The following is a 25720-nucleotide window of genomic DNA, read 5'->3' as shown; positions in this document are numbered from 1 at the left end:
TACAAATGGATCAAAAAAAGCCCATCATCAATTATAGAAGCCCAAACCCATTAAGCTGTTGTTCGCTTAAAAAAATATTCTTCACCAATCACCAGTCTCCTGCGTTTCTTCCTCTCTTCATTTCAGAGAAAATTTCTCGAGATGAAGCTCCGATTACAGAATCCAATATCTCCGGCGTTGAAATTCACCGGCCACCTCCGTAACCCCCCGAAGTAAGGGAGCATTGTGAAGCTAAGTTTCGCTTTGAACAACAGAGACTTGTTCTTAAGAAACAGCACCAAGTAAAGCTCTGAAATCATCCAAAGAAACAATCTTTTTGACCAAAGAAGTAAGTTACATTGAGAAGGAATCATACCTTAGGAAGGTTTTACCTGTAAAGGTTATTATTAATCATCCATCATATTTTCTCTGTTTGATATGTTTTTGCTTCATACATTGCAATAAACTAACCTTTAGTTGACTAAGCAAAAACAGCAACTGGGATATATTCTTTAGTGTATGTTAGCAACTGGGGTTTAATTAAAACTTAAGAACAATTCCAAGAAATTGAAACATTCTTTGCCTTAACACGTCTTCAGGAGATATCTATATAAATGATTTATTCTCCTTCATTAGTATTACATATCTCTTTGACTTTGTGATTAGAATGATGAATTACAGAACATCCATATATGTGGTACTAAGTTTGGTAATATTTCTCAATGTGCAGAGAAGTTTTGTGGCAGAATCAAGTGCTAAGAGAAAGGTACTAGAGAGTCATTCTTTTTTATCAGATAACATAAACAGAGACTGATATAATTGGTTGGTTATGTTTTTGATCATCAATAATAGGTTCATATAGTGTATTTGGGTGAGAAGCAACATGATGATCCTGAGTTTGTTACGGAATCTCATCATCGGATGTTATGGTCACTTCTTGGAAGGTATGTGAAGGGTAGTTTCTCCTTTCAAGTATAATCATGTCTCAAATGGTTATTCATGTTTCTTGTGTTTTGTTCCATGTTACAGTAAAGAGGATGCCAATGATTCAATGGTGTATAGTTACCGACATGGCTTCTCAGGTTTTGCGGCTAAACTTACCGAGTCCCAAGCCAAGAAGATAGCTGGTACTCATTCTTCTTCTCACATTTTCTTACATGAAATCTTGATTGTCTCAACAAGACCATCTGATTTTTTTCCTTTTCATTGATAATGTTATTTGGCCACAGATTTACCTGATGTTGTTCATGTTATACCGGATAGTTTCTATAAGCTGGCAACAACTCGAACTTGGGATTATCTAGGCCTTTCTGCTGCCAATCCAAAGAGTCTTCTACATGAAACTAATATGGGTGAACAAATTATCATCGGTGTTATAGACACAGGTATGAATGTTTATTTGTACATCCATTCTCTGCTTATAGTGGTAGACTTCTTAAGTCTTGTGCTTCTTTTGATTCCTTTTCTTAGTGCATCTATGACTAAAATGTTGTCTGTGGTTGCAGGAGTATGGCCTGAATCTGAAGTATTTAATGACAGTGGGTTTGGGCCTGTGCCAAGCCACTGGAAAGGAGGTTGTGAAACAGGAGAGAATTTCAACTCCTCTAACTGCAATAAAAAGCTCATAGGAGCCAAGTATTTCATCAATGGTTTTCTAGCGGAGAACGAAAGCTTCAACTCCACAAATTCACTTGATTTCATTTCCCCTAGAGACCTTGATGGTCATGGCACACATGTTTCCACCATTGCGGGTGGTTCTTTCGTGCCCAATATAAGCTACAAGGGCTTAGCTGGAGGGACTGTCAGAGGCGGGGCACCTCGTGCTCATATAGCAATGTACAAGGCTTGTTGGTATCTGGATGATGATGACACAACGACTTGTTCATCTGCTGACATCTTGAAAGCTATGGACGAGGCTATGCATGATGGTGTTGATGTTCTGTCAATCTCTTTAGGCTCCAGCGTTCCTCTATATGGTGAAACTGATATTCGCGATGGGATAACTACTGGAGCGTTCCATGCAGTCTTAAAGGGTATCACTGTTGTTTGTTCCGGTGGTAACTCTGGCCCAGATTCTCTTACCGTGACAAACACAGCTCCTTGGATCATCACAGTGGCTGCAACTACTCTGGACCGGTCCTTTGCCACACCTCTTACACTTGGGAATAATAAAGTGATATTGGTAACAACAAGATATACGCTCTTTATTAATTGTTCTACTCAGTACTCAGATTACATCTGTGTCTTATTGTGAGTCTGTTCACTATATTGCAGGGTCAAGCAATGTACACAGGTCCAGGACTTGGCTTCACTAGCTTGGTTTATCCTGAGAATCCAGGGAATAGCAACGAAAGTTTTTCTGGGTAATTTTTATATTTCTAGTTTCTTGATGTTCATCAAATCTTGCAATGTGAAGAAGATCAATTCTCTGACATCACCATGGTTCCTGTAATGCAGTACTTGTGAGGAGCTTTTATTCAATTCTAATCGTACAATGGAGGGGAAAGTTGTGTTGTGTTTCACAACATCACCTTACGGCGGTGCTGTATTAAGCGCTGCGCGTTATGTGAAGAGAGCAGGTGGTCTTGGCGTAATCATCGCAAGACACCCGGGTTACGCTATCCAGCCATGTCTAGATGATTTCCCTTGTGTTGCTGTTGACTGGGAGCTTGGGACTGATATACTTCTCTACACACGGTCCAGTGGGTATGAAAATATATCTTCACCACTCAGGATTTTAAGGAAATATATCTGAGACTAAGTTTCACACTTGTGGTTTACAGATCGCCTGTGGTGAAGATACAACCTTCTAAAACACTTGTAGGACAACCAGTTGGTACAAAAGTGGCAACGTTCTCATCAAGAGGGCCTAATTCGATCGCCCCTGCGATTCTCAAAGTACAGAATCCTTGCTTTGTCTTTTCTTTTCAGACCCATTAAATGATCTTGCCTAAGGTTTTATCAATCATATGAATGCAGCCGGATATAGCAGCACCGGGAGTGAGCATATTGGCAGCTACAACCAACACCACTTTCAGCGACCAAGGGTTCATTATGTTGTCTGGAACATCAATGGCAGCTCCTGCAATTTCAGGAGTTGCTGCACTTCTCAAAGCTCTGCACCGTGATTGGTCTCCTGCTGCCATTAGATCAGCCATTGTCACTACAGGTTCTTATCTTCTCATCAAATGTAACTAGGACAAAACAAGAACATACTAATCTCTATAAGCGTCTTTTACTCTGGCTGCAGCTTGGAAAACAGATCCATTTGGAGAGCAGATATTTGCTGAAGGGTCACCTCCGAAGCTAGCTGATCCGTTCGACTATGGTGGAGGCCTTGTAAATCCAGAGAAATCTGCAAATCCAGGTCTTGTATATGACATGGGCCTCGAAGACTATGTTCTCTACATGTGCTCTGTTGGTTACAACGAGACATCAATCTCTCAGCTTATCGGTAAAACAACAGTCTGTTCAAATCCGAAACCATCTGTTCTTGATTTCAACTTGCCTTCCATCACAATCCCAAACCTCAAAGACGAAGTGACTATCACAAGAACTGTCACTAACGTTGGACCTCTCAACTCAGTCTATAGAGTAACGGTCGAGCCACCTTTGGGTTTTCAAGTGACTGTGACACCGGAGACGCTAGTATTCAACTCTACGACCAAAAAAGTCTATTTTAAAGTTAAAGTCTCAACCACACACAAAACCAATACAGGTTACTACTTTGGAAGCTTGACATGGAGTGACTCTCTGCACAATGTCACCATTCCTTTGTCTGTGAGGACGCAAATCCTGCAGAACTATTATGATGAAAATTAAACTTATAAAAATGACTAACCATTTGTGTGCTTATACTTATCTACTTATATTCTATACATGTATGTATTGAACTCCTTGACTCTTTGTAAACTTTAATTAAAGAAGGGAAAATTCCCAAATATTATCTCAGTTGCCTCAACATTTGCTAAGAAACTTATAATTTGACAAAGCTCGGAGATTGTCGCAGAGACTTTTTCTGAAATCAACTTTGACCAAACTTTTAACACAAGAGATTTGTTCTGTTTTCTATAGAGCCAAAGAATCAGCATGGAGCTTGCCAAGTAAAGCTCTAAACTTAGCTAAAGAATCTTTCTTTTCTTTGGTCAAAACTCATACTGATTCCAGCTTTATTACACTTCAAGTTTAATTTTTTTTTGGTCAGAAATAGCAAAACAAGCTTGTATGAGCATGAACACTTGAGTTTATTATGGTCTAGGAGAGTCAACCCAATCCTTTTGCAGCATATTACAAAGTAAATCTCTCGATTGGTCTGTGGATTGATGTGTTTGTTCCATCCATTGCTTGCTATGTTTACCATTAATTGTTGATATAAGTCATAATCTATTGATCGGTGTGTTTGCTCCATCATTTGTAATAAACTAGAGTTTAGTTGAATAATCAACAGAGTTTGATATATTCTTCAGATTAATATGTGTGGATTTTATATTCTGACGATGATGAAAATTTGGAGATTCAAACAAGCAAAATTCAGAACAATTCCAAGGAATAGAAACATTCTTGGTCAAACTCTGCTTGAGTAGACATCTATATAAATGCTTAAGCTTCTCGATATTAGACTCCAAAATATACATTACATCTCTTTCTTTGTGGCTTGAGATTGAAAAATGGTTAACCCTTTTTTTCTTGGAATGAAGAGTTGCAGAACCTTAATTTTTGTGGCAATAATTCTCAACGGGCTGAGTACTTTCGTTGCACATGCCGGTGCTGAGAGCAAGGTACTTTACAATTATATAAGGCTATTCTCTTACAAGCAACATAAATAGCTTAAAAAGTTTTTCTGTTTCAATAGGTTCACATAGTTTATTTGGGTGAGAAGCAGCACGATGATCCCGAGTTTGTCACGGAATCTCATCATCGGATGTTGTGGTCACTTCTTGGAAGGTATGTAAGTGTAGTTTTCTCCATTCTATACTATGTCTCTATTTGTACAATCATGATTGATGGTTCTTGCGTTTGCTTCAATATTTCTCTATCTCAAGTTTAAAAATTTCTCAAAAGATTACTCAGATTTCTTGCCTTTTGTTCCATGTTAAACAGTAAAGAGGATGCCCATAGTTCAATGGTCCATAGTTACCGACATGGCTTCTCGGGTTTTGCAGCCAAGCTTACCAAGTCCCAAGCCAAGAAGCTTGCAGGTAAATAATTTTAAAATCTTATATTTTACTTGGCTTGCAAGGAAACAGATAGATAGGACATATATTTTACATGACATCTTTCATTTGTCTCAACAAACCCACGTGGAATCAATTTCATTTCTTATTCTCTTTGACAACAGATTTACCTGAAGTTGTTCACGTCACGCCGGATAGCTTCTACCAACTAGATACAACTCGGACTTGGGACTACTTAGGCCTTTCCGTCGCCAATCCTAAAAATCTTCTAAATGACACTAATATGGGTGAAGAAGTTATCATTGGCATTGTAGACTCAGGTTTGAGTGTTTATTTGTGCATTTCTTTTTTGCTACATTGTAGATTGATTTTAGTTCTCTTGTTGCTTTTGTTTCCTCTATCAATAAATCATTTTCTGAGGTTGTAGGAGTTTGGCCAGAATCTGAAGTCTTTAATGACAATGGGATTGGACCAGTGCCAAGCCACTGGAAAGGAGGCTGTGTATCAGGAGAGAATTTCACTTCCTCTCAGTGCAACAAAAAGCTTATAGGAGCCAAATACTTCATCAATGGGTTTCTTGCGACGCACGAAAGCTTCAACTCCACAGAATCACTTGACTTTATTTCCCCTAGAGACCGTAGCGGACATGGCACGCATGTAGCCACCATAGCGGGTGGTTCCTACGTGCCTAGCATAAGCTACAAGGGGTTAGCTGGAGGGACTGTGAGAGGTGGGGCACCACGTGCTCGTATAGCGATGTACAAAGCTTGTTGGTATCTAGATCGTTTTGACATAAATACATGTTCATCTGCTGATATCTTGAAAGCTATGGATGAAGCTATGCATGATGGTGTTGATGTTTTGTCCTTGTCTATCGGCTATCGTTTTCCTTACTTCCCAGAAACTGATGTTCGCGCCGTGATAGCCACGGGAGCATTCCATGCTGTTTTAAAGGGTATCACAGTTGTTTGTTCGGGAGGTAACTCTGGTCCTGCGGCTCAGACTGTGGGAAACACGGCTCCATGGATTTTGACAGTGGCTGCAACTACTTTAGACCGATCTTTTCCCACACCTATCACACTTGGGAACAATAAACTGATATTGGTAACAACAAGATATATACAACACCATAATTTTTTTTTCACAACATAATGTTTGATGATACGTGCCTTAGTGTGAGTTTGGTAATTGTATTACAGGGTCAAGCAATGTACACCGGTCCAGAACTTGGCTTCACTAGCTTGGTTTACCCAGAGAATCCAGGGAACAGCAACGAGAGTTTTTCTGGGTGAAGATCAAATCTCTAGTTTCTCATTAATTAGGACCAAATCTTTCTATGTGGATGACATCATTTCTCTAACATCATATCATGCAGTGACTGTGAGCTTCTATTTTTCAACTCCAATCATACAATGGCGGGGAAAGTCGTGTTATGCTTCACAACATCAACACGTTACATCACTGTATCAAGTGCTGTGTCTTATGTGAAGGAAGCTGGTGGTCTTGGCGTAATTGTAGCAAGAAACCCCGGCGACAATCTTTCACCATGTGAAGATGATTTTCCTTGTGTTGCTGTTGACTACGAGCTTGGGACAGATATACTTTTATACATACGTTCCACAGGGTATGAATATATGAACTATGAGCAAATATGAACATGCATCAGTATTTTTATGGACTTGTATATAATTTTCAGATTACCTGTTGTGAAGATACAACCTTCTAAAACACTTGTTGGACAACCAGTGGGCACAAAGGTTGCAGATTTCTCATCAAGAGGACCTAATTCAATTGAGCCTGCCATCCTCAAAGTATGTTCTGGTTTTTTGTTGTTCTGTTTTTCAGACATATTACATTATTTTACTACAAGATGTGTGTAATCTCATGGTATTGTCACAAATGCAGCCGGATATAGCAGCACCAGGAGTGAGCATATTAGCGGCTACAACTACCAATAAAACTTTCAACGACCGAGGATTCATTTTCTTGTCAGGGACATCAATGGCAGCTCCTACCATTTCAGGAGTTGTTGCTCTTCTCAAAGCTCTGCACCGTGATTGGTCTCCTGCTGCCATTAGATCAGCCATTGTCACCACAGGTTCTTACCTTCTTTATACAATGCTAGAAAAAAACAAAAACATACTGATCTTAATTGTTTTATTTACTCTATGTAGCTTGGAGAACAGATCCATTTGGAGAGCAGATATTTGCAGAAGGGTCACCTCGGAAGCTAGCTGATCCGTTTGACTATGGTGGAGGCCTTGTGAATCCAGAGAAAGCTGCAAAACCTGGTCTTGTATATGACTTGGGACTTGAAGACTATGTTCTCTACATGTGCTCTGTTGGTTACAACGAGACATCAATCTCTCAACTTGTCGGAAAAGGAACAGTTTGTTCGAATCCCAAACCATCTGTTCTTGATTTTAACTTGCCTTCCATCACAATCCCAAACCTCAAAGATGAAGTCACTCTCACCAGAACCCTCACTAACGTTGGACAACTTGAGTCGGTCTATAAAGTTGTGATCGAGCCACCGATAGGCATTCAAGTGACTGTGACACCAGAGACGCTTCTGTTTAACTCTACAACCAAAAGGGTCTCTTTTAAAGTCAAAGTTTCGACCACACACAAAATCAACACAGGTTACTTCTTTGGAAGCTTGACTTGGAGTGACTCTCTACATAATGTGACCATTCCTCTCTCTGTGAGAACTCAAATTTTGCAGAACTACTACGATGAAAACTGAACCTATAAAAATGACTAACCATTCGTGGAAGTATTAAAGTTTATTTAACGTTGAAAGTATTTAATTTTATGTAACCATCTATACTTATACTGTATACTTGTATGTATCAAACTGTTTGACTTTATGTAACGTTGTTTAATTATGTTCAAGTTAACGTTGTTTAATAATGCTGAAGTTTCTACTTTGATACTTCACACCAAATTTCCTCCAAGCTTTACCTTTCAGATTTTACATGCCTTCGTAGTCCATAGAACCCTAAGTGGCCATTGTGCTTAGACGATTGCGGATCTACTCTTATCAATCATAGATGTGAGCTTTGAAACTGGCGTGTGAGACTCACCATGACGACGTCCATTTCGTTCTCGCCAAATGCTGTGTATATATAGTAATCTGAAACGCATACCTCATCACAAACGATTGATGTCGAGAGGTTGATGTGGCCGTGAGGATTGGAAGGAGTAGAGCCCCAGCTTGCCGTGAAACTATGATTCATATAATACCACCGGTAACCGGTTAGGGCTGTCCAAACGTGAGAGGAATATGGACAAGAAAAAAATTAGGGATTTTTATATTAGGTAGTGATTCTTGATCATCGAGGATATAGTCATTTTCGTAGACCAATGTCACTGATCACGTCATACATGAGTATCAGTCGATAAACTAGAGTGTTTTATGAGATTCTATTTAGATAATAGTGTTATTCATCAGTATGATATAATGCTTTACATATTCTTCAGCAAATCAATATAAAACAGCTTAGATAATATTATTATTCATCAGCATGATTCTTTACATATTTCTTCAACAAAACAATATAGAAAAATATTTGAGGAGTTTTCCTAAATCAGTTTTCGTCGTAGTATCGTTGCAAGATTTGTGTTCTTACAGAAACTGGAATGGCTACATTGTGCAGAGTATCGGTCCAAGTCAAGCTTCCAAAATAGTAACCAGTGTTTACTTTGTGTGTAGTCGAGACCCGAACAGTGAAAGATCGCTTTGTAGTAGTAGAGTCGAACACTAGTTCCGTTGGCGTAACAGCCACGTTAACGCCTGTTGGAGGATCGATTACAACCTTGTACACCGAGTTAACGGGTCCAACGTTAGTGACGGTTCTTGTGAGAGTGACTTCGCCTCTAAGGTTTGGAATTGTGATGGAAGGCAAATTTAGATCAAGAACAGAAGGTTTGGGATTAGGACAGACAGTTATTTTTCCGAGGACTCGAGAAATGGAAATGTCACTGTAATCAACAGAGCACATGTACATAACGTAGTCATCTGTTGTCATGTCGTATATGAGACCTGGTTTTACAGCTTTCTCTGGATTTATGAGTCCTCCTCCGTAATCAAACGGATCAGCTAGCTTGCGGCTTGACCCGTCTGCGAATATTGGCTCTCCTGATGGATCAGTTCTCCAAGCTGAAATGTTAAAATGTATTCCTTCGGATTAATAAGTTATTCTGATAAGAAAACTGTTATAACAACATTTCTGATGATGATGATAAGAACCTGTGGTAACAATAGCTGATTTGATAGCAGAAGGAGACCAATCAGGATGTAATGATTTGAGGAGCACTACAACTCCTGAAACAACAGGAGTAGCCATTGATGTCCCTGACATCATAGCAAAACCTCCATCATTTATAGCTATTTGGAGAAATAGCTGCTAGTATGTTCACACCAGGTGCTGCTATATCCGGCTGCAATAACAGCAAAAAAAACGGTTACAAAACATAGAAGCGGTTACAAAACAGAGAATCTTAAAAGGTTAGAAATGGTATTATCTACCTTAAGAATCGCTGGAGAGACTGAATTAGGTCCTCTTGATGAGAAAGTTGCTACCTTGGTCGACACGGATTGTCCAAAAAGTGTTCTTGAAGCTTGTATGTTTACAATGGGTGATCTAAAAAAACAAAACACAATATGTTTAGTCAATGTGTTTGTAAAAGATATTGTGAGTGTTTCGAAAATATACCTTGTGGAGCGTATGTAAAACAAAATGTCGGTCCCGAGCTCGAAATCTACGGAAACATATGGAAAGTTACGAAGTGGACGAAGCAAGTGGGTCGGATTTCTTGCCATGATTAACCCAAGACCACCAGCATTTATTACTGCGGTTATAGCAGCATTTGACGGTGTAGATGCTGCGAAACACAACACAACTTTTCCTTCCATTGCACTCTTGGGATTGGCAGAGAGCTTCTCGCAGTCACTGCAAGTTAAAAGCTATGTCATGTCCAAAGACGCAATCTCGCGGGTTTTTAACGTACGGAACAAGCAAATGATTAAAACATGAAATATGTAATTCTGTGTTACCCTGAAAGTGGACTCTCTGGATAAGTAAGACCAACAAAACCGAGTTCTGAACCGCCAAATATTGCTTGACCCTACATTAAACAAAGAGGAAATTTTAGCATAATGATTTTAAACTACATAGAAACAGTAAATTTTATAGTTTATATATAGTAAAACAGAACATATATATACCAGTATTGTTATATTGTTCCCAAGTGTTATGGCTGTAGGAAAAGAACGGTCTTGAGTGGTTGCAGCCACTGTCAAGACCCAAGGAGCTACATTCGAAAGGGTCTGAGCCGTGGGGCCAGCATTACTAGCTGCAGCTACAACAGGAATCCCCTTTGCGACCGCATGGAATGCTCCCACGGAGGTAAGCTCCCTCGCATCGGTTTCAGGAAATAAAGGAACACTAGTCTGCAAAGAGAGTGACAAAATATCAACACCATCATGGATAGCTTCATCCATTGCTTTTAAGACATCAGCTCCCGAACACCCTCTTTGAACCCAGCATGCCTTATAAACAGCTATATGAACACCGGGCGCACCGCCTCTTGCGGTTCCTCGTCCGAGGCCTAAGTAGCTTACATTAGGCAGAAAAGAACCACCAATAGTCGAGGCAACATGCGTGCCATGACCGTTAAAGTCTCTTGGGGAAAGGTAGTCCGGGTTCTCTGTTTTGTTCAAGACTCCAAATTGGGCATTGTTGGCATCAATAAAGTATTTTGCTCCTATCAGCTTTCTGTTGCAATGAATGGAGCCATTGAAAAGTTCGCCAGATTCGCAGCCGCCTTTCCAACGGCTTGGTATTGGTCCATAACCTTTGTCATTAAACATTTCAGATTCTGGCCACACTCCTGTCACCACATTTAATGTTTTCTATTAGTAATCATGTCTTTAAGAGAGAATCAAACATATTTTCGATATGCACATACCTGTGTCGATGACTCCAACGATTACATTGTACCCCATGTTGGCCTTTTGTAGGAGACTATCTGAATTTCCCGGAGATACACCTAAGTAATCCCAAGTTCTTGTTGTTGTCATTTCGTATAATGTATTTGGTATGACTTGTACTACTTCAGGCAGTTCTGTTTTCAAGAAAGGGCATTGATTTGTTTTTTTTAAAAAGAACTTCTTGGTTTAAATCAAATCAAGAAACAGAGAAGAGTTCAACGCTAAAAGTACCAGAAATTTGCTGTGCTTGGGACTCAGTGAGCTTGGCTGCAAAGCCTGAAAAGCCGTGTCGGTAACTATACACTATTGAATCAAGGACAGCCTCTTTGCTGAAACATGACAAATCAAGAAAGTAAACTATCTGAGATATTTCAAAAGTTCCTATGCAGAAGTACTAAATCATACCTTCCAAGAAGTGACCACAACATCTGATGGTGAGATTCAGTGACAGACTCAGGATTGTCATGTTCCTTCTCTCCCAAGTAAACTACATAAACCTATTTGATCACAAAGGCAAAAACAATACAAAAGTCAATGCTTATGTTGCATGAGCAAGAGAGATCTCGCATAAATACCAATTACCTTGCTCTCAGCAACGACGAAACTGATCTGCACATTCAAAACTATAGATAGAAAAAACGCCAAGAGAATTATGGTTTTGCTCATTTTCCCTCTTGAAATGATAAAGAGATAAATGTTTCGATGTTTAAGATTGTCAATGAAGCAAAGGCTTTATATAAGGTCTAACGTTCGAGGACTCTTTCTACAACCATGTGGGTTGCTTTGTTTTTGAGAGTCAATGTTTCAATCTTGACATAATTCAAATTAAAAAATCTATAATTATTTCAAACATTGGATTTTCAATATTAAGCAGCTTTGAGTTGTTCTCTAATAAGATTAGAACTGATCAAAATAAGAACACTATAGTTGTATGTAAGTTAAATTAATTCAAGCACTAATTTAAAAATAGTAAGCAACTTTGAATAATTCTCTACCGAGAATAAAACTGATTAGGTTAAGAACACTATAATATTTGTTTGGCTAAATTACTTCAAACATTGAATTTAATTATTAACTTTGAGTAGTCTTAATAATTCTTCTAATTAATATTGAATGGTAAATATTAAGCAACTCTGAATAATTCTCTATCAGAGATTACAAGAAGACTAGAGAAGTATCTTGGAGAAATGACTATAAACATAACCTACCTAGGCTAGAATTGGTTAGATTATGAACACTAATAAACTAGTTTCTTTGCTAATTTTTTTTTTTTTGTCATCCGAATTAATTAGAGCTCAAATAATGTTTACATTGAAGTTATATTGATTTCCCTTTTGGGAAAGATGTGATTATTTACCAGCTACTTTTGACTCAATCATCATCATTAATAGTTTTTGTTTTTGTTTCTGTTTCTGATTGGGTTTATCAAGTTTAAAAGTTTGTTTTTTAATTTTCACCAAAAATACATTAAAGCTATATAGTTCGATATTGAGATAAAAAATGATCAAATTCAGAACACTAGAATAGTTTATTAGCTAACTTACTCCATACACTGAATTTTAAGTATTAATTTTGAATAATTAATATTAAATTAGTTTCTTGGCTAAATTTCTTGTAATACTGAGTTCTATATAATAAGGCAACTTTAAATAGTTCATAGATAAATACGAATGTTAAGAAAGAATAGAGAAATATCATGGGAAAATGACTTCATACCTACAATAGATTAGAATTGGTCAGATTAAGAACACATAAGTAGTTTTTCTTGCTAAATTAATTTATAATGCTAAGAAGCAGAAGAACCAAATCCCTAAGCGTCACGACGAGAGAGAGGAGAAGAATACAATTCTCAACCAAACGACATCGCTAGAGACATTTAACTTTTTATTATTTTTGGTCAACTTAGACTGTGGTTATTGCTTGGTTTAGAAATGCCATATTTGACCTTCATTTACCTAAATAAAAGAAAAATGTTTAGCAATGTTTAGGTTGGAAATCGAAATCGAACCCATCTAACCGAGATTCCATCCGCCTCAGCAATACTAACAAGTAACAAATCTACCACATATAATATAATTAAAATAATATACACAATTTTTTTTTATCACAACCTACTAAAATAATTATATTAAAAACTGATCCCTAGCTTATAAAATACAACATTAATTCATGGGAGAATCATTTCACAATACATGATATAAATAAAAATAGATTAAATCTGATTTAATCAAACCACACTTTCGTTACTACAAGTACCATGTCTATATGTTCTTCAAATTCATTTTTTTATATAAGAAACGTCAAATTTATAAACTTTTATTTAAAAATATTGTTTATGTATTGTGTGGTAATATTTTAGATTTTCTATGAAATTTTCTCAAAAAAAATGTTCTGTTATTTATTTGAAAAAATTACTCAACATAGTAGAAACAATAGGTGTGCTATATTGAATTTAAATATTAACTATGAGTAGTCTTGCCTAAAATTCTTCTAATTAATATTCGATGGTAAATGTTAAGCAACTCTGAATAATTCTCTATCAGAGATTACAATTCGTGATAAGACATAAGAAAACTAGAGAAGTATCTTGAAGAAATGACTATAAACGTAACTACCTAAATAATAATTGGTCAGATTATGACATTAAACTAGTTTCTTTGCTAAATTACTTTATAGTTTGTATATTGAAGTTATATAGATTTCCCTTTTGGGAAAGATGTGATAAATTTACCAGCTACTTTTGACTCAATTATCATCATCAATATTTTCTGTTTTTGTTTCTGTTTCTGATTGGGTTTATCAAATTTAAAAGTTTTTTTTTAATTTTTAACAAAAATACATTAAAGCTATATAGTTCAATATTGAGATTAAAAATGATCAAATTCGGAACACTAGAATAGTTTATTGGCCAAATTACTGCATACATTGAATTTTAAGTATTAATTCTGAATTGTTAACATTAAAGTAGTTTCTTGGTTTAATTTCTTGTAATACTGAATCATATATATGAAAGTTGGTCAACTCTCTCCGTATGATTGACACATCATCACTTTAGCATTTGACATGTGTCTATTAAATAATTAATGTAAGCTCTTCAACTTCTAATTTATAGGTTAATGATATATTTCTTATTTAATTTTATTTTACATATTTAATTATACTATTACTAAATTTATTTTTATTTATATGATTTTTCAATAAAATTATTTTAATAGTTTTCTCATACTCGAAGATTTTTTTTTTGTAATCCAAACTCAAAGTATGAATGTATAATAGTCGTGAATTACTTAATGATTTGAATAAGTTATTCTCTTAAATTGATATTTATATTCTCTTATGACATTTATATAATAAATCACTGAGGCTGAAGCATACGTAAGGAGCTCTATCATCAAATTCTTAGGTTTCTAGAATCCAACACTACCCTCTCTTAAATTGGTTTAAGACAAACGTTGTTTATGAATTATATGTATGATGCATTGTTGAGAATGTTGTTAGAAAAAAATATTTTTAATACTAAAAGTAATTGTTTATTGCATGAGTGAATGATTAGATAAATAAAAATTAAATTTAAATTAAATAATACAAAAAATCCGAAAAAACCTCGGCGTAGCGCGGGTAATCATCTAGTTCTATATAATAAGGCAACTCTAAATAGTTTTCTACCATAAATAAATACGAATATCAAGAAAGAATAGAGAAATATCCTTGGAAAATGACTTCAGACCTACCATAGATTAGAATTGGTTAGAACACTTAATTTGTTTTTCTTGCTAAATCTAATTATACTATCAATAGTCTTTTTTCCAATAAAGGATGCATTCTCTTTTTGACATGTGCAATAAGTCTCAAATTCTATTCTCTTACTTTTTTGTTTTCACATCTATTTACGACAAAACAAAGAGAAAAACAAAAAATAATTTTTTCTTCTCCATATCGCAAGATCTCTACAATCTCCAAACAAACTCTTTTTCACACCTATTCACGACAAAAAAAAAAAAAAAAATCACAATCTACATATACATTTTTGCAACACTTTTATTAAATAAATCCTCAAGTTGGAACTTATTAACAATAAATATCATTAGCATTAATTATTATCAATTAATTAATATTCTTAATTATTAGCATTTCTTTATTTAATATACATCTCCATCAATTCTAATTACTTACAAAATGAGAAATCTTAGGACAAAATTAATATTATACTTTATTAAAAGGAAAATATTGTAATTATTAAAAGTTTATTAAATGTTTAGAATATTTAACGGAACAACGTTCAGAATATTTATAATATAGAAAATCTAAAAAAAAATAAATAACCATTTGAAAGAAAAAATTTAAATTGATTTGAATTAGAAAACTTACAATAAATGTATTATTAAAACAAAAATTAATAAAAAATAATGTTTAATTTCACCGAACGAGATTAGATGGTAGGAAAGCTTTAGAATATTATAATATATGAACTTTATAACAATTAAATAACCATTTGAAATAAAACTTTTTAAATTGATTTGAATTATTTATCTTTTAAATTAAAGTATTATTAAAAATTTAACAATATAATGTTTAATTTCACTGAACAGGGTTAGATGGTAGGACGATTTTGGGTCGATAGTAGTATGCGACGGTATACCATAGGTGAAATCTATTAGATATGTTTAATTTCACTGAACGTGGTTAGATGGTAGGACGAGTTTGGATCGTTAGTAATACGAGACGGTATACCAGGGGGAATCCATTAAATATATTTAATTTCAGTGAACAAAATTAGATAGTAGGACGGATTTGGATCAATAGTAATACGAGACAGTATACCACGGATGAAATCCTAGATATAACAATCAAAATACAATTATATTATCTTAAACACTAAACAAAACAAACAATAATAAAAAAAAATATAATTAAAATTAAAATTATTTATAATTTATATTTTAACTTAATGAACTATATGTTATTGTTTTTATATTTTTAAACAGTAAAAATCAAACATAGTAATTGTACACTAAAAAATATAGATATAAGAATTGTACATTTAGAAAATACAAAACATTAAATCATATTTAATTTTAGTCGACTAAACAAATTAAACTTTTACATTTTTTAAAAAATATAGTCATACGGTATACGCGGGACTAATATCCAGTTATTCGTTTAAAAATTAAAAACTGTTTCTTATTTCCTAACTGTTTTTTTATTGCTTCGTTATAACGATATATACAACTTCTTTATATCTTTAACACTAACGCATATGGTTGATATTCTCAAAATATTTTAATATATATTGTAAATATGAAGGAACATAATTCTAGTTAATTTATAATGCTAACAAACAGAAACAAAAGAATCAAAATCCCTCTAAGCGACACGACGAGAGAGAGGAGAAGATTGAACCAAACGACGTTGCTAGACACATTTGACTTTTTATTATTTTGGGTCAACACTGCTGTTATTGCTTGGTTTGGTAATGCCATATTTGCCTTTCATTTACCTCATGAAAAAAGTTTAGAAGGGTCAAACCTGTAAACTTGAGTAGAACCGTGAAGAAAGATTAGAACTTTTCTATTAAGTTTTCTTGCTTAAAATATTACAAGAGGCATAGTTCATTATTTATACTAAAGCTAATTCTTGTAAAACCCTAGTTGCCTTACACATTGGCATTGTTTGGTAACAAGCTAAGTGCAATTAAACTATTCTATGTCTCAAGATGAGTCACTGTCCTTTCCTGTAGCTTTGTTCCTTTTGCAACGGCATTGTTTCGTCCTTGTTTCTCTTCGTCAATTCTTTTGTCTTTTGTGACACGTTGTTGAGTGGGCTTGATGGGCCTTTCGGTTTGAATGTTATTATTGGGCTGAACAACTGAGCCCAATCCCCATCCTTCACCAAGCTCTATTTTTGAGCTTCTCTCTAATACTCCTCCACAAACTTTGTGTGGGTGGAACATATCAACACCAAGTTTATACCTGAGAGAAGCAAACTCAGCATACGGCAATGGCTTGGTAAATATGTCCGCAAGCTGCAAGTGGGCTGGAATATGCTGAACAACAAGGGACCCTAACGCCACTCTTTCTCGGAAAAAGTGGTAATGAGTCTGAAAGTCTTTTGAGCGTGTGTCTAATTCTATTAGCTAGTGATTCTTGATCATCGAGGATATAATCATTTTCGTAGACCAATGTCACTGATCACGTTATACATGAGTATCAGTCGATAAACTAGAGTGTGTTATGAGATTCTATTTAGATAATAGTATTATTCATCAGTATGATATAATGCTTTACATAATCTTCAACAAATCAATAGAACACAACTTAGATAGTATTATACATCAACGTGATACTTTAGATATTTCATCAACACAACAACATAGTAAAATATTTGAGGAGTTTTCCTAAATCAGTTTTCGTCGTAGTATCGTTGCAAGATTTGTGTTCTTACAGAAACTGGGATGGCTACATTGTGCATATTATCAGTCCAAGTCAAGCTTCCAAAATAGTAACCAGTGTTTACTTTGTGTGTAGTCGAGACCCGAACAGTGAAAGATCGCTTTGTAGTTGTATAGTCGAACACTAGTTCCGCTGGCGTAACAGCCACGTTAATGCCTGTTGGAGGATCGATTACAACCTTGTACACCGAGTTAACGGGTCCAACGTTAGTGACGGTTCTTGTGAGAGTGACTTCGCCTCTAAGGTTTGGAATTGTGATGGAAGGCAAATTTAGATCAAGAACAGAAGGTTTGGGATTAGGACAGACAGTTATTTTTCCGAGGACTCGAGAAATGGAAATGTCACTGTAATCAACAGAGCACATGTACATAACGTAGTCATCTGTTGTCATGTCGTATATGAGACCTGGTTTTACAGCTTTCTCTGGATTTATGAGTCCTCCTCCGTAATCAAACGGATCAGCTAGCTTGCGGCTTGACCCGTCTGCGAATATTGGCTCTCCTGATGGATCAGTTCTCCAAGCTGAAATGTTAAAATGTATTCCTTCGGATTAATAAGTTATTCTGATAAGAAAACTGTTATAACAACATTTCTGATGATGATGATAAGAACCTGTGGTAACAATAGCTGATTTGATAGCAGAAGGAGACCAATCAGGATGTAATGATTTGAGGAGCACTACAACTCCTGAAACAACAGGAGTAGCCATTGATGTCCCTGACATCATAGCAAAACCTCCATCATTTATAGAGCTATTTGGAGAAATAGCTGCTAGTATGTTCACACCAGGTGCTGCTATATCCGGCTGCAATAACAGCAAAAAAAACGGTTACAAAACATAGAAGCGGTTACAAAACAGAGAATCTTAAAAGGTTAGAAATGTATGAAATGGTATGATCTACCTTAAGAATCGCCGGAGAAACTGAATTAGGTCCTCTTGACGAGAAGGTTGCTACCTTTGTCGACACGGATTGTCCAAAAAGCGTCTTTGAAGCCTGTATCTTTACAATGGGAGATCTACCAAAAAAACACAATATGTTTAGTTGAATTTTTTTGTTGAAGAGGTTGTGATCATTTTGAAAATATACCTTGTGGAGCGTATATAGAACAAAATGTCGGTCCCTAGCTCGAAATCTATGGAAACCCAGGGAAACTTACGAGTTGGAGTAAGCGAGTGGGTCGGATTTTTTGCCATGATTAACCCAAGACCACCAGCATTTATTACTGCGGCTATAGCAGCATTTGATGGTGTAGATGCTGCGAAACACAACACAACTTTTCCTTCCATTGTACTGTTGGGATTAGCAGAGAGCTTCTCGCAGTCACTGCAAGTTAAAAGCTATATCATGTCCAAACACGCAATCTCGCAGGTTTTGAACGTATTGAACAAGCAAATGGTCAAAACATGAAATATGTAAATCAATGTTACCCTGAAAGTGGACTCTCTGGATAAGTAAGACCAACGAAACCGAGTTCTGGACCGCCGTATATTGCTTGACCCTACATTAAACAAAGAGGAAATCTTAGCATAATGATTTAAAACTATAGAAAAACAGTTTATGCTATAGTAAAACAGAACATATGTATACCAGTATTGTTATATTGTTCCCAAGTGTTATGGCTGTAGGAAAAGAACGGTCTTGAGTGGTTGCAGCCACTGTCAAGACCCAAGGAGCTACATTCGAAATGGTCTGAGCCGTGGGGCCAGCATTACCAGCTGCAATTACAACAGGAATTCCCTTTGCGACCGCATGGAATGCTCCCACGGAGGTATGCTCCGTTTCAGGAAATAAAGGAACACTAGGTCCCAAAGAAAGTGACAAAATATCAACACCATCATGGATAGCTTCATCCATTGCTTTTAATACATCAGCTCCCGAACAATACCCACTCCAGCATGCCTTATAAACAGCTATATGAACACCGGGAGCACCGCCTCTTGCAGTTCCTCGTCCGAGGCCTACGTAGCTTACATTAGGCAGAAAAGAACCACCAATGGTCGAGGCGACATGTGTGCCATGACCGGCAAAGTCTCTGGGAGAAAGATACTCAGGGTTCTGAGTTCTGTTCACGACTCCAAATTCGGCAACAAGACCATCAACAAAGTATTTTGCTCCTATCAGCTTTCTGTTGCAATGAATCGAGGCGTTGAAGAGTTCTCCAGATTCACAGCCGCCTTTCCAACGACTTGGTATAGGTCCAAAGCCTTTGTCATTAAACATTTCAGACTCTGGCCACACTCCTGTAACCACATTTTATGTTTTCTATTAGTAATCATGTCTTAAAGAGAATCAAACATATTTTCGATATGCACATACCTGAGTCGATGACTCCAACGATTACATTGTACCCCATATTGGCCTTTTGTAGGAGACTATCTGAATTTCCCGGAGATACACCTAAGTAATCCCAAGTTCTTGTTGTTGTCATTTCGTATAATGTATTTGGTATGACTTGTACTACTTCAGGCAGTTCTGTTTTCAAGAAAGGGCATTGATTTGTTTTTAAAAAAAACAACTTCTTGGTTTAGGTCAAATCAAGAAACAGAGTTCAACGCTAAAAGTACCAGAAATTTGCTGTGCTTGGGACTCAGTGAGCTTGGCTGCAAAGCCTGAAAAGCCGTGTCGATAACTATACACTATTGAATCAAGGACAGCCTCTTTGCTGAAACATGACAAATCAAGAAAGTAACGTAATCTATCTGAGATATTTCGACATATGTATGTATATCTTCCAAAAGTTCCTGTGTTGAAGTACTAAATCATACCTTCCAAGAAGTGACCACAACATCTGATGGTGAGATTCAGTGACAGACTCAGGATTGTCATGTTCCTTCTCTCCCAAGTAAACTACATAAACCTATTTAATCACAAAAGCAAAAACAATAGTCAATGCTTATGTTGCATGAGCAAGAGACATCTCGCATAAATACCAATTACCTTGCTCTCAGCTACGACGAAACTGATCTGCACATTCAAAACTATAGATAGAAATAACGCCAAGAAAAGTATGGTTTTGCTCATTTTCTCGTTTGAAAGAAGAAAGAGATAAATGTTTCGATGTTTAAGATTGTCAATGAAGCAAAGGCTTTATATAAGGTCTAACGTTCGAGGACTCTTTCTACAACCATGTCGGTTGCTTTGTTTTTGAGATTCAATGTTTCATCCTTGACATAGTTCAAATTGAAAATCTATATTATTTTAAACATTGGATTTTCAATATTAAGCAGCTGTGAATAGTTCTCTAATGAGATTAGAAGTGATCAACATAACAACACTAGAGTTGTATCTAAGTTAAAAGTAATTCAAATATTGAATTTAAAAATATTAAGAAACTTTGAATAATTCTCTACTGAGAATAAAACTAATTAGGTTAAGAACACTAGAATATTTTCTTGGCTAAATTACTCTTAATCTCGAATTTTAAATATTAACTCTGAATAGTTCTTCTACTAATTAATATTGGATGGTAAATATCAAGCTACTCTGAATAGTTCTCTACCAGAGATTAAAAGTTGTGTTATGAAATAAGAAGACTAAAGAAGTATCTTAGAGAAGTGAACCTGTCTGGATTAGAAATGGTCAGATTATGAACACTAAACTAATTTCTTTATTGTTGATACATGGAAAAATATTGATATTCCTTTTCGGAAAGATGTGATTATTTACGAGCTAGCTACTTTTCACTCAATCATCATCATCACATACTTTTGTATTTGTTTATGATTGGGTTTATCAATGTATATGCTTTCATCAGTACAAACTCATCATAAGTCACAAATGGTTAGTGTTTGTTTATTTGTTTGTTCAATTCTCATCGTAGTAGTAGGGCAGAAGTTGAGTTCTCACAGAGAGAGGAATGGTGACATTATGCAGAGAGTCACTCCAAGTCAAGCTTCCAAAGTAGTAACCTGTGTTGATTTTGTGTGTGGTCGAGACACTGACTTTAAAAGAGACCCTTTTGGTCGTTGAGTTGAACACTAGCGTTTCCGGCGTCACGGTCACTTGGGTGCCCAACGGTGGCTCCACCGCTACTCTATAGACCGACTCAAGTGGTCCAACGTTAGTGAGGGTTCTGGGAAGAGTGACTTCTTCTTTGAGATTTGGAATTGTGATAGAAGGCAAGTTGAAATCAAGAACAGATGGTTTGGGATACGAACAGACAGTTCCTTTACCGACAAGCTGAGAGATTGAAGTCTCGTTGTAACCAACAGAACACATGTAGAGAACATAGTCTTCGAGTCCCAAGTCATATACAAGACCTGGTTTTGTAGCTTTCTCTGGATTCACAAGGCCTCCACCATAGTCGAATGGATCAGCTGGCTTCCTAGGTGACCCTTCTGCAAATATCTGCTCTCCAAATGGATCTGTTCTCCAAGCTACACAGAGTAAAAACGATTATCAAGATCAGTATGTTCTTGATTTGTCTAATCTATATTGAATGAAGAAGATAAGCACCTGTAGTGACAATAGCTGATCTAATGGCAGCAGGAGACCAATCAGGATGCAGAGCTTTGAGAAGTGCAACAATTCCTGAAATAGTAGGAGTCGCCATTGATGTCCCTGACAAGAAAATGAACCCTCGGTCGTTGAAAGTTGTATTAGTGGTTGTAGCCGCTAATATGCTCACTCCCGGTGCTGCTATATCCGGCTGCATTCATATGATTGATAACTTCTAAGGCAAGATAATTTCTTGAGTCTGATCAAAACAGAACATGTAAAGATTTTGACTAACTTTGAGGATCGCTGCTGAAATTGGATTAGGCCCTCTTGATGAAAAACTTGCTACCTTTGTACCAACTGGTTGTCCAATAAGTGTCCTAGAAGGTTGTATCTTCACAACAGGTGATCTACCATAAAACAACATGTTTCTTATTTTCTTACTTGTCTAAGTGGTGAAGATGTTAGTCTATGTTTTCATACCCATTGGAACGTATGTAAAAAAGTATATAGGTCCCTAGCTCGTAGTCAACAGCAACACAAGGGAAATCATCTAGACATGGTCTGAGAACGTTTCCTGGTTGTCCTGCGATGATAACACCGAGACCACCCGCTCTCTTCACATAATGTGCAGCCCTTGTTACAGAAATACTGTAAGGTGATTCTGTGAAACATAACACGACTTTCCCTGCCATTGTACGGTTAGAGTTGATGAGAAGACGCTCACATGTACTGCATTACAAGAACAAGGGTGAATATAGTGTATCAATCTTCTTCTTATAGTTCAAGATTCGATATTACCCAGAAAAACTTTCATTGCTGTTCCCTGGATTCTCTGGATAAACCAAGCTAGTAAAGCCAACTTCTGTACCTGTGTATATTGCTTGACCCTGTAATACAGTTACCAAACTCACAATAAGACACAGATCATTAAACATTATGTTGTGAAAACATTATGGTGTATATATCTTGTTGTTACCAATATCACTTTATTGTTCCCAAGTGTCATAGGTGTAACAAAGGACCGGTCTAAAGTAGTTGCAGCCACTGTCAAAATCCAAGGAGCCGTGTTACCAACAGTCTGAGCCGCAGGACCCGCATTACCAGCGGCACAAACAACTGTAATACCCTTTAAGACTGCATGGAATGCACCAGTAGCTATCCCATCTCGAACATCGGTTTCTGGATACAGAGGTTCAAAGCCTAGAGAAAGAGAGAGAACATCAACACCATCATGGATTGCCTCGTCCATTGCTTTCAAGATGTCAGCGGATGAGCAAGCCGCTATGTCTAAATCAAGATACCAACAAGTCTTGTACACTGCTATGCGAGCACGTGGTGCCCCACCTCTCACAGTCCCTCCAGCTAAGCCCTTGTAGCTTGTATTAGGCACGTATGAACCGCCCGCTATGGTTGCCACGTGTGTTCCATGACCATTGTAGCCTCTCGGAGAAATGAAGTCAAGTGACTCACTGGAGTTGAAGCTTTCGTGTGTCGCAAGAAAAGCATTGATGAAGTACTTGGCTCCTATGAGCTTTTTGTTGCAGTGAGAGGAGTTAAAATCCTCTCCTGATTCACAGCCTCCTTTCCAATGGCTTGGTACCGGACCAATCTCGTTGTCGTTAAATACTTCAGATTCTGGCCATACTCCTATATTGACAAAACAAAGTTTAGTCATTGAGACGCTAAGACATATATAAGAACAGAAACTTAAGAAATGTAAAAATATATATACCTGAGTCTATAATGCCAATGATCATCTGTTCACCCATATTAGTTTGATTTAGAAGATTCTTTGGATTGGTGGGAGAAAGGCCTAAGTAGTCCCAAGTCCTAGTTGTTGCCGGTTTGTAGAATCTATCCGGTATGACATGAACAACTTCAGGTAAATCTGTTGCCAAAAAGCATTAGCAAAGAAAACAAAAACAGATTGTTCTGTTGAGACAATCAAGATGGCCTTTAAATCTATGTTTCTGGTTCCTAAGAAGCTAAGAAAATTTGAGATTAGGATGGAGTACCCGCTATTTTCTTGGCTTGGGACTCGGTAAGTTTGGCGGCGAAACCTGAGAAGCCATGTCGAAAACTATGCACCATTGAACCATGGGCCTCTTCTTTACTGTAACATGAATGATGAAGCAAAAGCAAGAACCATTAACCATGAGTATAGAATGGAGAAAACTACACTTACATACCTTCCAAGAAGTGACCACAACATCCGATGATGAGATTCCGTGACAAACTCGGGATCATCATGTTGCTTCTCACCCAAATACACTATATGAACCTATTGATTATCACAACATATTCAAAACTGTTAATCTCTTGGTCTCTGTTTATGTTTCTGGAAAAAAAGAATGAACATATATAATTGTTGAGTACCTTGCTCTCAGCACCGGCTCGCGGCAAGAAACCGCTCTGCCCATTGAGAATTATAACCAAACTTAGTACCACAAAGATTGATGTTCTATGATTTCTCATTACAAGAGAATGTATTTGGGGACTAATAATGGGGAACCTTAAACATTTATATCGATGTGGCCTTTAGATGAGTTTTTTGACCAAAATGTTTCTATTTCTTGGAATTGTTCTAAGTTTTTCTTGTTTGAATTTGTTATCTTTCGTCATATAGTCAGAGTCACAGAGTTTTACTTTAATCCAATAAACAATGTGTAAAGAATATATCAAACATCCTGTTCTAAGTCAACTAAAATCTAGTTTATTGCAATGTATTGAACACATCATCAGAGCAAACCTAAGTATGTTTCATGCTCATTCGTCATTCCTTAGCTCCGAAGGAATTAGAAACTACAAAAGAATCTCGTGTAAAAGATTGTGATTAAATTTGGATTTCGTTTAGGACAAAATTTCGACAATTTTTGGTATTTTGGCTATATTTGTTAAAAAAATATTTGGAATTTTCGGTTTGGTGGTTTCCGAGCCGAATTGGTTACTGAATTTCATGATTCCTATTGCCAATAAGGTCACCAACTAAACCAAATCTAAACTGAATTGGCCAAACTTAGGTTTGATTTGGTTTGGTTAAACCAAATTAAGTTAGGTTTAAATGCCTAAACCCTAGTCAGCTGTAAAAAAAATTATAATCTCTTGCAAAGTTTGGTTAAACTAGTTTCGCATTTAGATGACCGTGAATCGATTGTTCATTGTTGCATAAAAAGAGAATAAAATTATAATTCGGAAGAACATCATCACCAATATGAAATTTTAAAAAAACAACGAAGACTAGGAGCAAATAAAGAAACTTGTGACATAATCCAATCCATATAATTATTCATGTTTGTATTTAAGCAACACTTTCGTAACTATTTCATGACAAAATCTATCAAAAAAAAAAAAAAAAAGGAAAATCGTAGTGGAATAATCAAGAAGGAACTATGGTTTCGAAGCAATGAAGCCCGTCAAACTCCGGCGCAAACCTCAGTACTTTCTCCACCAGGACCTTCTTTGGTGTCTTCTCAATCGACACGGCTTGAACACCAGAGGAAGAAGCAGATGATCCATGAGAAGGTGACTTAGATGTAAATTTGTTCCTCATAATCTCTGCACAAAAGGAATCAAACATAGTGAACAATGAATTCATGATTCTATAATCAAACTCGACTTGAAAAGAGATATCCTTATGAACTCGAAAAAGCTTTGTGTATTTTTGTAATGAAGAAAAGAAGC

General features: G+C 36.4%; 5 protein-coding genes and 1 non-coding gene across 12 annotated transcripts; 2 read left to right on the top strand and 4 right to left on the bottom strand.

The window, feature by feature from the left end:
* Window positions 1-91: 91 nt before the first annotated feature.
* AT4G10550 (Subtilase family protein) lies at window positions 92-3990 on the top strand. Of its 4 annotated transcripts, NM_001203768.1 has the most exons (12): window positions 97-199; window positions 276-328; window positions 710-745; window positions 832-923; window positions 1009-1106; window positions 1209-1364; window positions 1485-2161; window positions 2254-2342; window positions 2437-2685; window positions 2763-2877; window positions 2959-3148; window positions 3230-3922. In NM_001203768.1, exons 1-12 carry the CDS (start codon window positions 142-144, stop codon window positions 3799-3801), a joined length of 2385 nt encoding a protein of 794 aa, NP_001190697.1. In that variant the 5' UTR covers window positions 97-141; the 3' UTR covers window positions 3802-3922. The 4 variants fall into 4 exon arrangements, with proteins under 4 accessions (NP_001078370.1, NP_001190697.1, NP_001328268.1 ...); NM_001084901.3 differs by having other exon boundaries at window positions 92-328; window positions 3230-3990; NM_001340675.1 differs by having other exon boundaries at window positions 97-379; window positions 3230-3938.
* Window positions 3991-4670: 680 nt separating this feature from the next.
* On the top strand, window positions 4671-7899 carry AT4G10540 (Subtilase family protein; the record flags this gene model as incomplete). The annotated part of the gene is made up of 10 exons (NM_117122.1): window positions 4671-4757; window positions 4832-4923; window positions 5080-5177; window positions 5318-5473; window positions 5581-6257; window positions 6353-6441; window positions 6529-6777; window positions 6850-6964; window positions 7059-7251; window positions 7328-7899. The coding sequence occupies 10 exons, from the start codon at window positions 4671-4673 to the stop codon at window positions 7897-7899; spliced, it is 2328 nt and encodes a 775-aa protein (NP_567361.1).
* An 844-nt stretch (window positions 7900-8743) lies between these two features.
* On the bottom strand, window positions 8744-11814 carry AT4G10530 (Subtilase family protein; the record flags this gene model as incomplete). Its single annotated transcript, NM_117121.1, has 10 exons — window positions 8744-9315; window positions 9406-9559; window positions 9685-9799; window positions 9872-10108; window positions 10213-10283; window positions 10384-11048; window positions 11127-11282; window positions 11380-11477; window positions 11554-11645; window positions 11731-11814. The coding sequence occupies 10 exons, from the start codon at window positions 11812-11814 to the stop codon at window positions 8744-8746; spliced, it is 2244 nt and encodes a 747-aa protein (NP_567360.1).
* A 5666-nt stretch (window positions 11815-17480) lies between these two features.
* AT4G10520 (Subtilase family protein) lies at window positions 17481-20620 on the bottom strand (the record flags this gene model as incomplete). The annotated part of the gene is made up of 10 exons (NM_117120.2): window positions 17481-18119; window positions 18210-18402; window positions 18500-18614; window positions 18686-18922; window positions 19027-19097; window positions 19187-19839; window positions 19916-20071; window positions 20164-20261; window positions 20365-20456; window positions 20537-20620. 10 exons carry the CDS (start codon window positions 20618-20620, stop codon window positions 17548-17550), a joined length of 2271 nt encoding a protein of 756 aa, NP_567359.1. The 3' UTR covers window positions 17481-17547.
* Window positions 20621-21208: 588 nt separating this feature from the next.
* AT4G10510 (Subtilase family protein) lies at window positions 21209-24615 on the bottom strand (the record flags this gene model as incomplete). 4 transcript variants are annotated; one of them, NM_001340673.1, is made up of 10 exons in its annotated part: window positions 21209-21975; window positions 22055-22247; window positions 22332-22446; window positions 22520-22768; window positions 22838-22926; window positions 23016-23686; window positions 23772-23927; window positions 24055-24152; window positions 24229-24320; window positions 24416-24615. In NM_001340673.1, the coding sequence occupies 10 exons, from the start codon at window positions 24512-24514 to the stop codon at window positions 21404-21406; spliced, it is 2334 nt and encodes a 777-aa protein (NP_001328158.1). The 4 variants fall into 4 exon arrangements, with proteins under 4 accessions (NP_001328158.1, NP_001328157.1, NP_567358.1 ...); NM_117119.2 differs by having other exon boundaries at window positions 21305-21975; window positions 24397-24459; NM_001340674.1 differs by having other exon boundaries at window positions 21404-21975; window positions 24416-24491.
* Window positions 24616-25202: 587 nt separating this feature from the next.
* Window positions 25203-25707, bottom strand: AT4G10507. The gene has a single exon (NR_144105.1). It is a non-coding gene; the product is annotated as an other RNA (non-coding RNA).
* Window positions 25708-25720: the final 13 nt, after the last annotated feature.

Source organism: Arabidopsis thaliana, chromosome 4 (assembly GCF_000001735.4).
Source record: "Arabidopsis thaliana chromosome 4, partial sequence".
In the NCBI taxonomy this organism is placed as follows: Eukaryota; Viridiplantae; Streptophyta; class Magnoliopsida; order Brassicales; family Brassicaceae; genus Arabidopsis; species Arabidopsis thaliana.
This window is presented reverse-complemented; position numbering and strand designations above follow the sequence as displayed.

Excerpts from the sequence above, each read along its gene's own strand:
- AT4G10550 (NM_001203768.1), top strand. The coding sequence starts at position 142 with ATGAAGCTCCGATTACAGAATCCAATATCTCCGGCGTTGAAATTCACC. Across the intron at positions 200-275 it reads GAAATTCACCGGCCACCTCC|CACCAAGTAAAGCTCTGAAA; the intron begins GTAACCCCCCGA and ends CTTAAGAAACAG. Across the intron at positions 2,162-2,253 it reads GGAATAATAAAGTGATATTG|GGTCAAGCAATGTACACAGG; the intron begins GTAACAACAAGA and ends ACTATATTGCAG.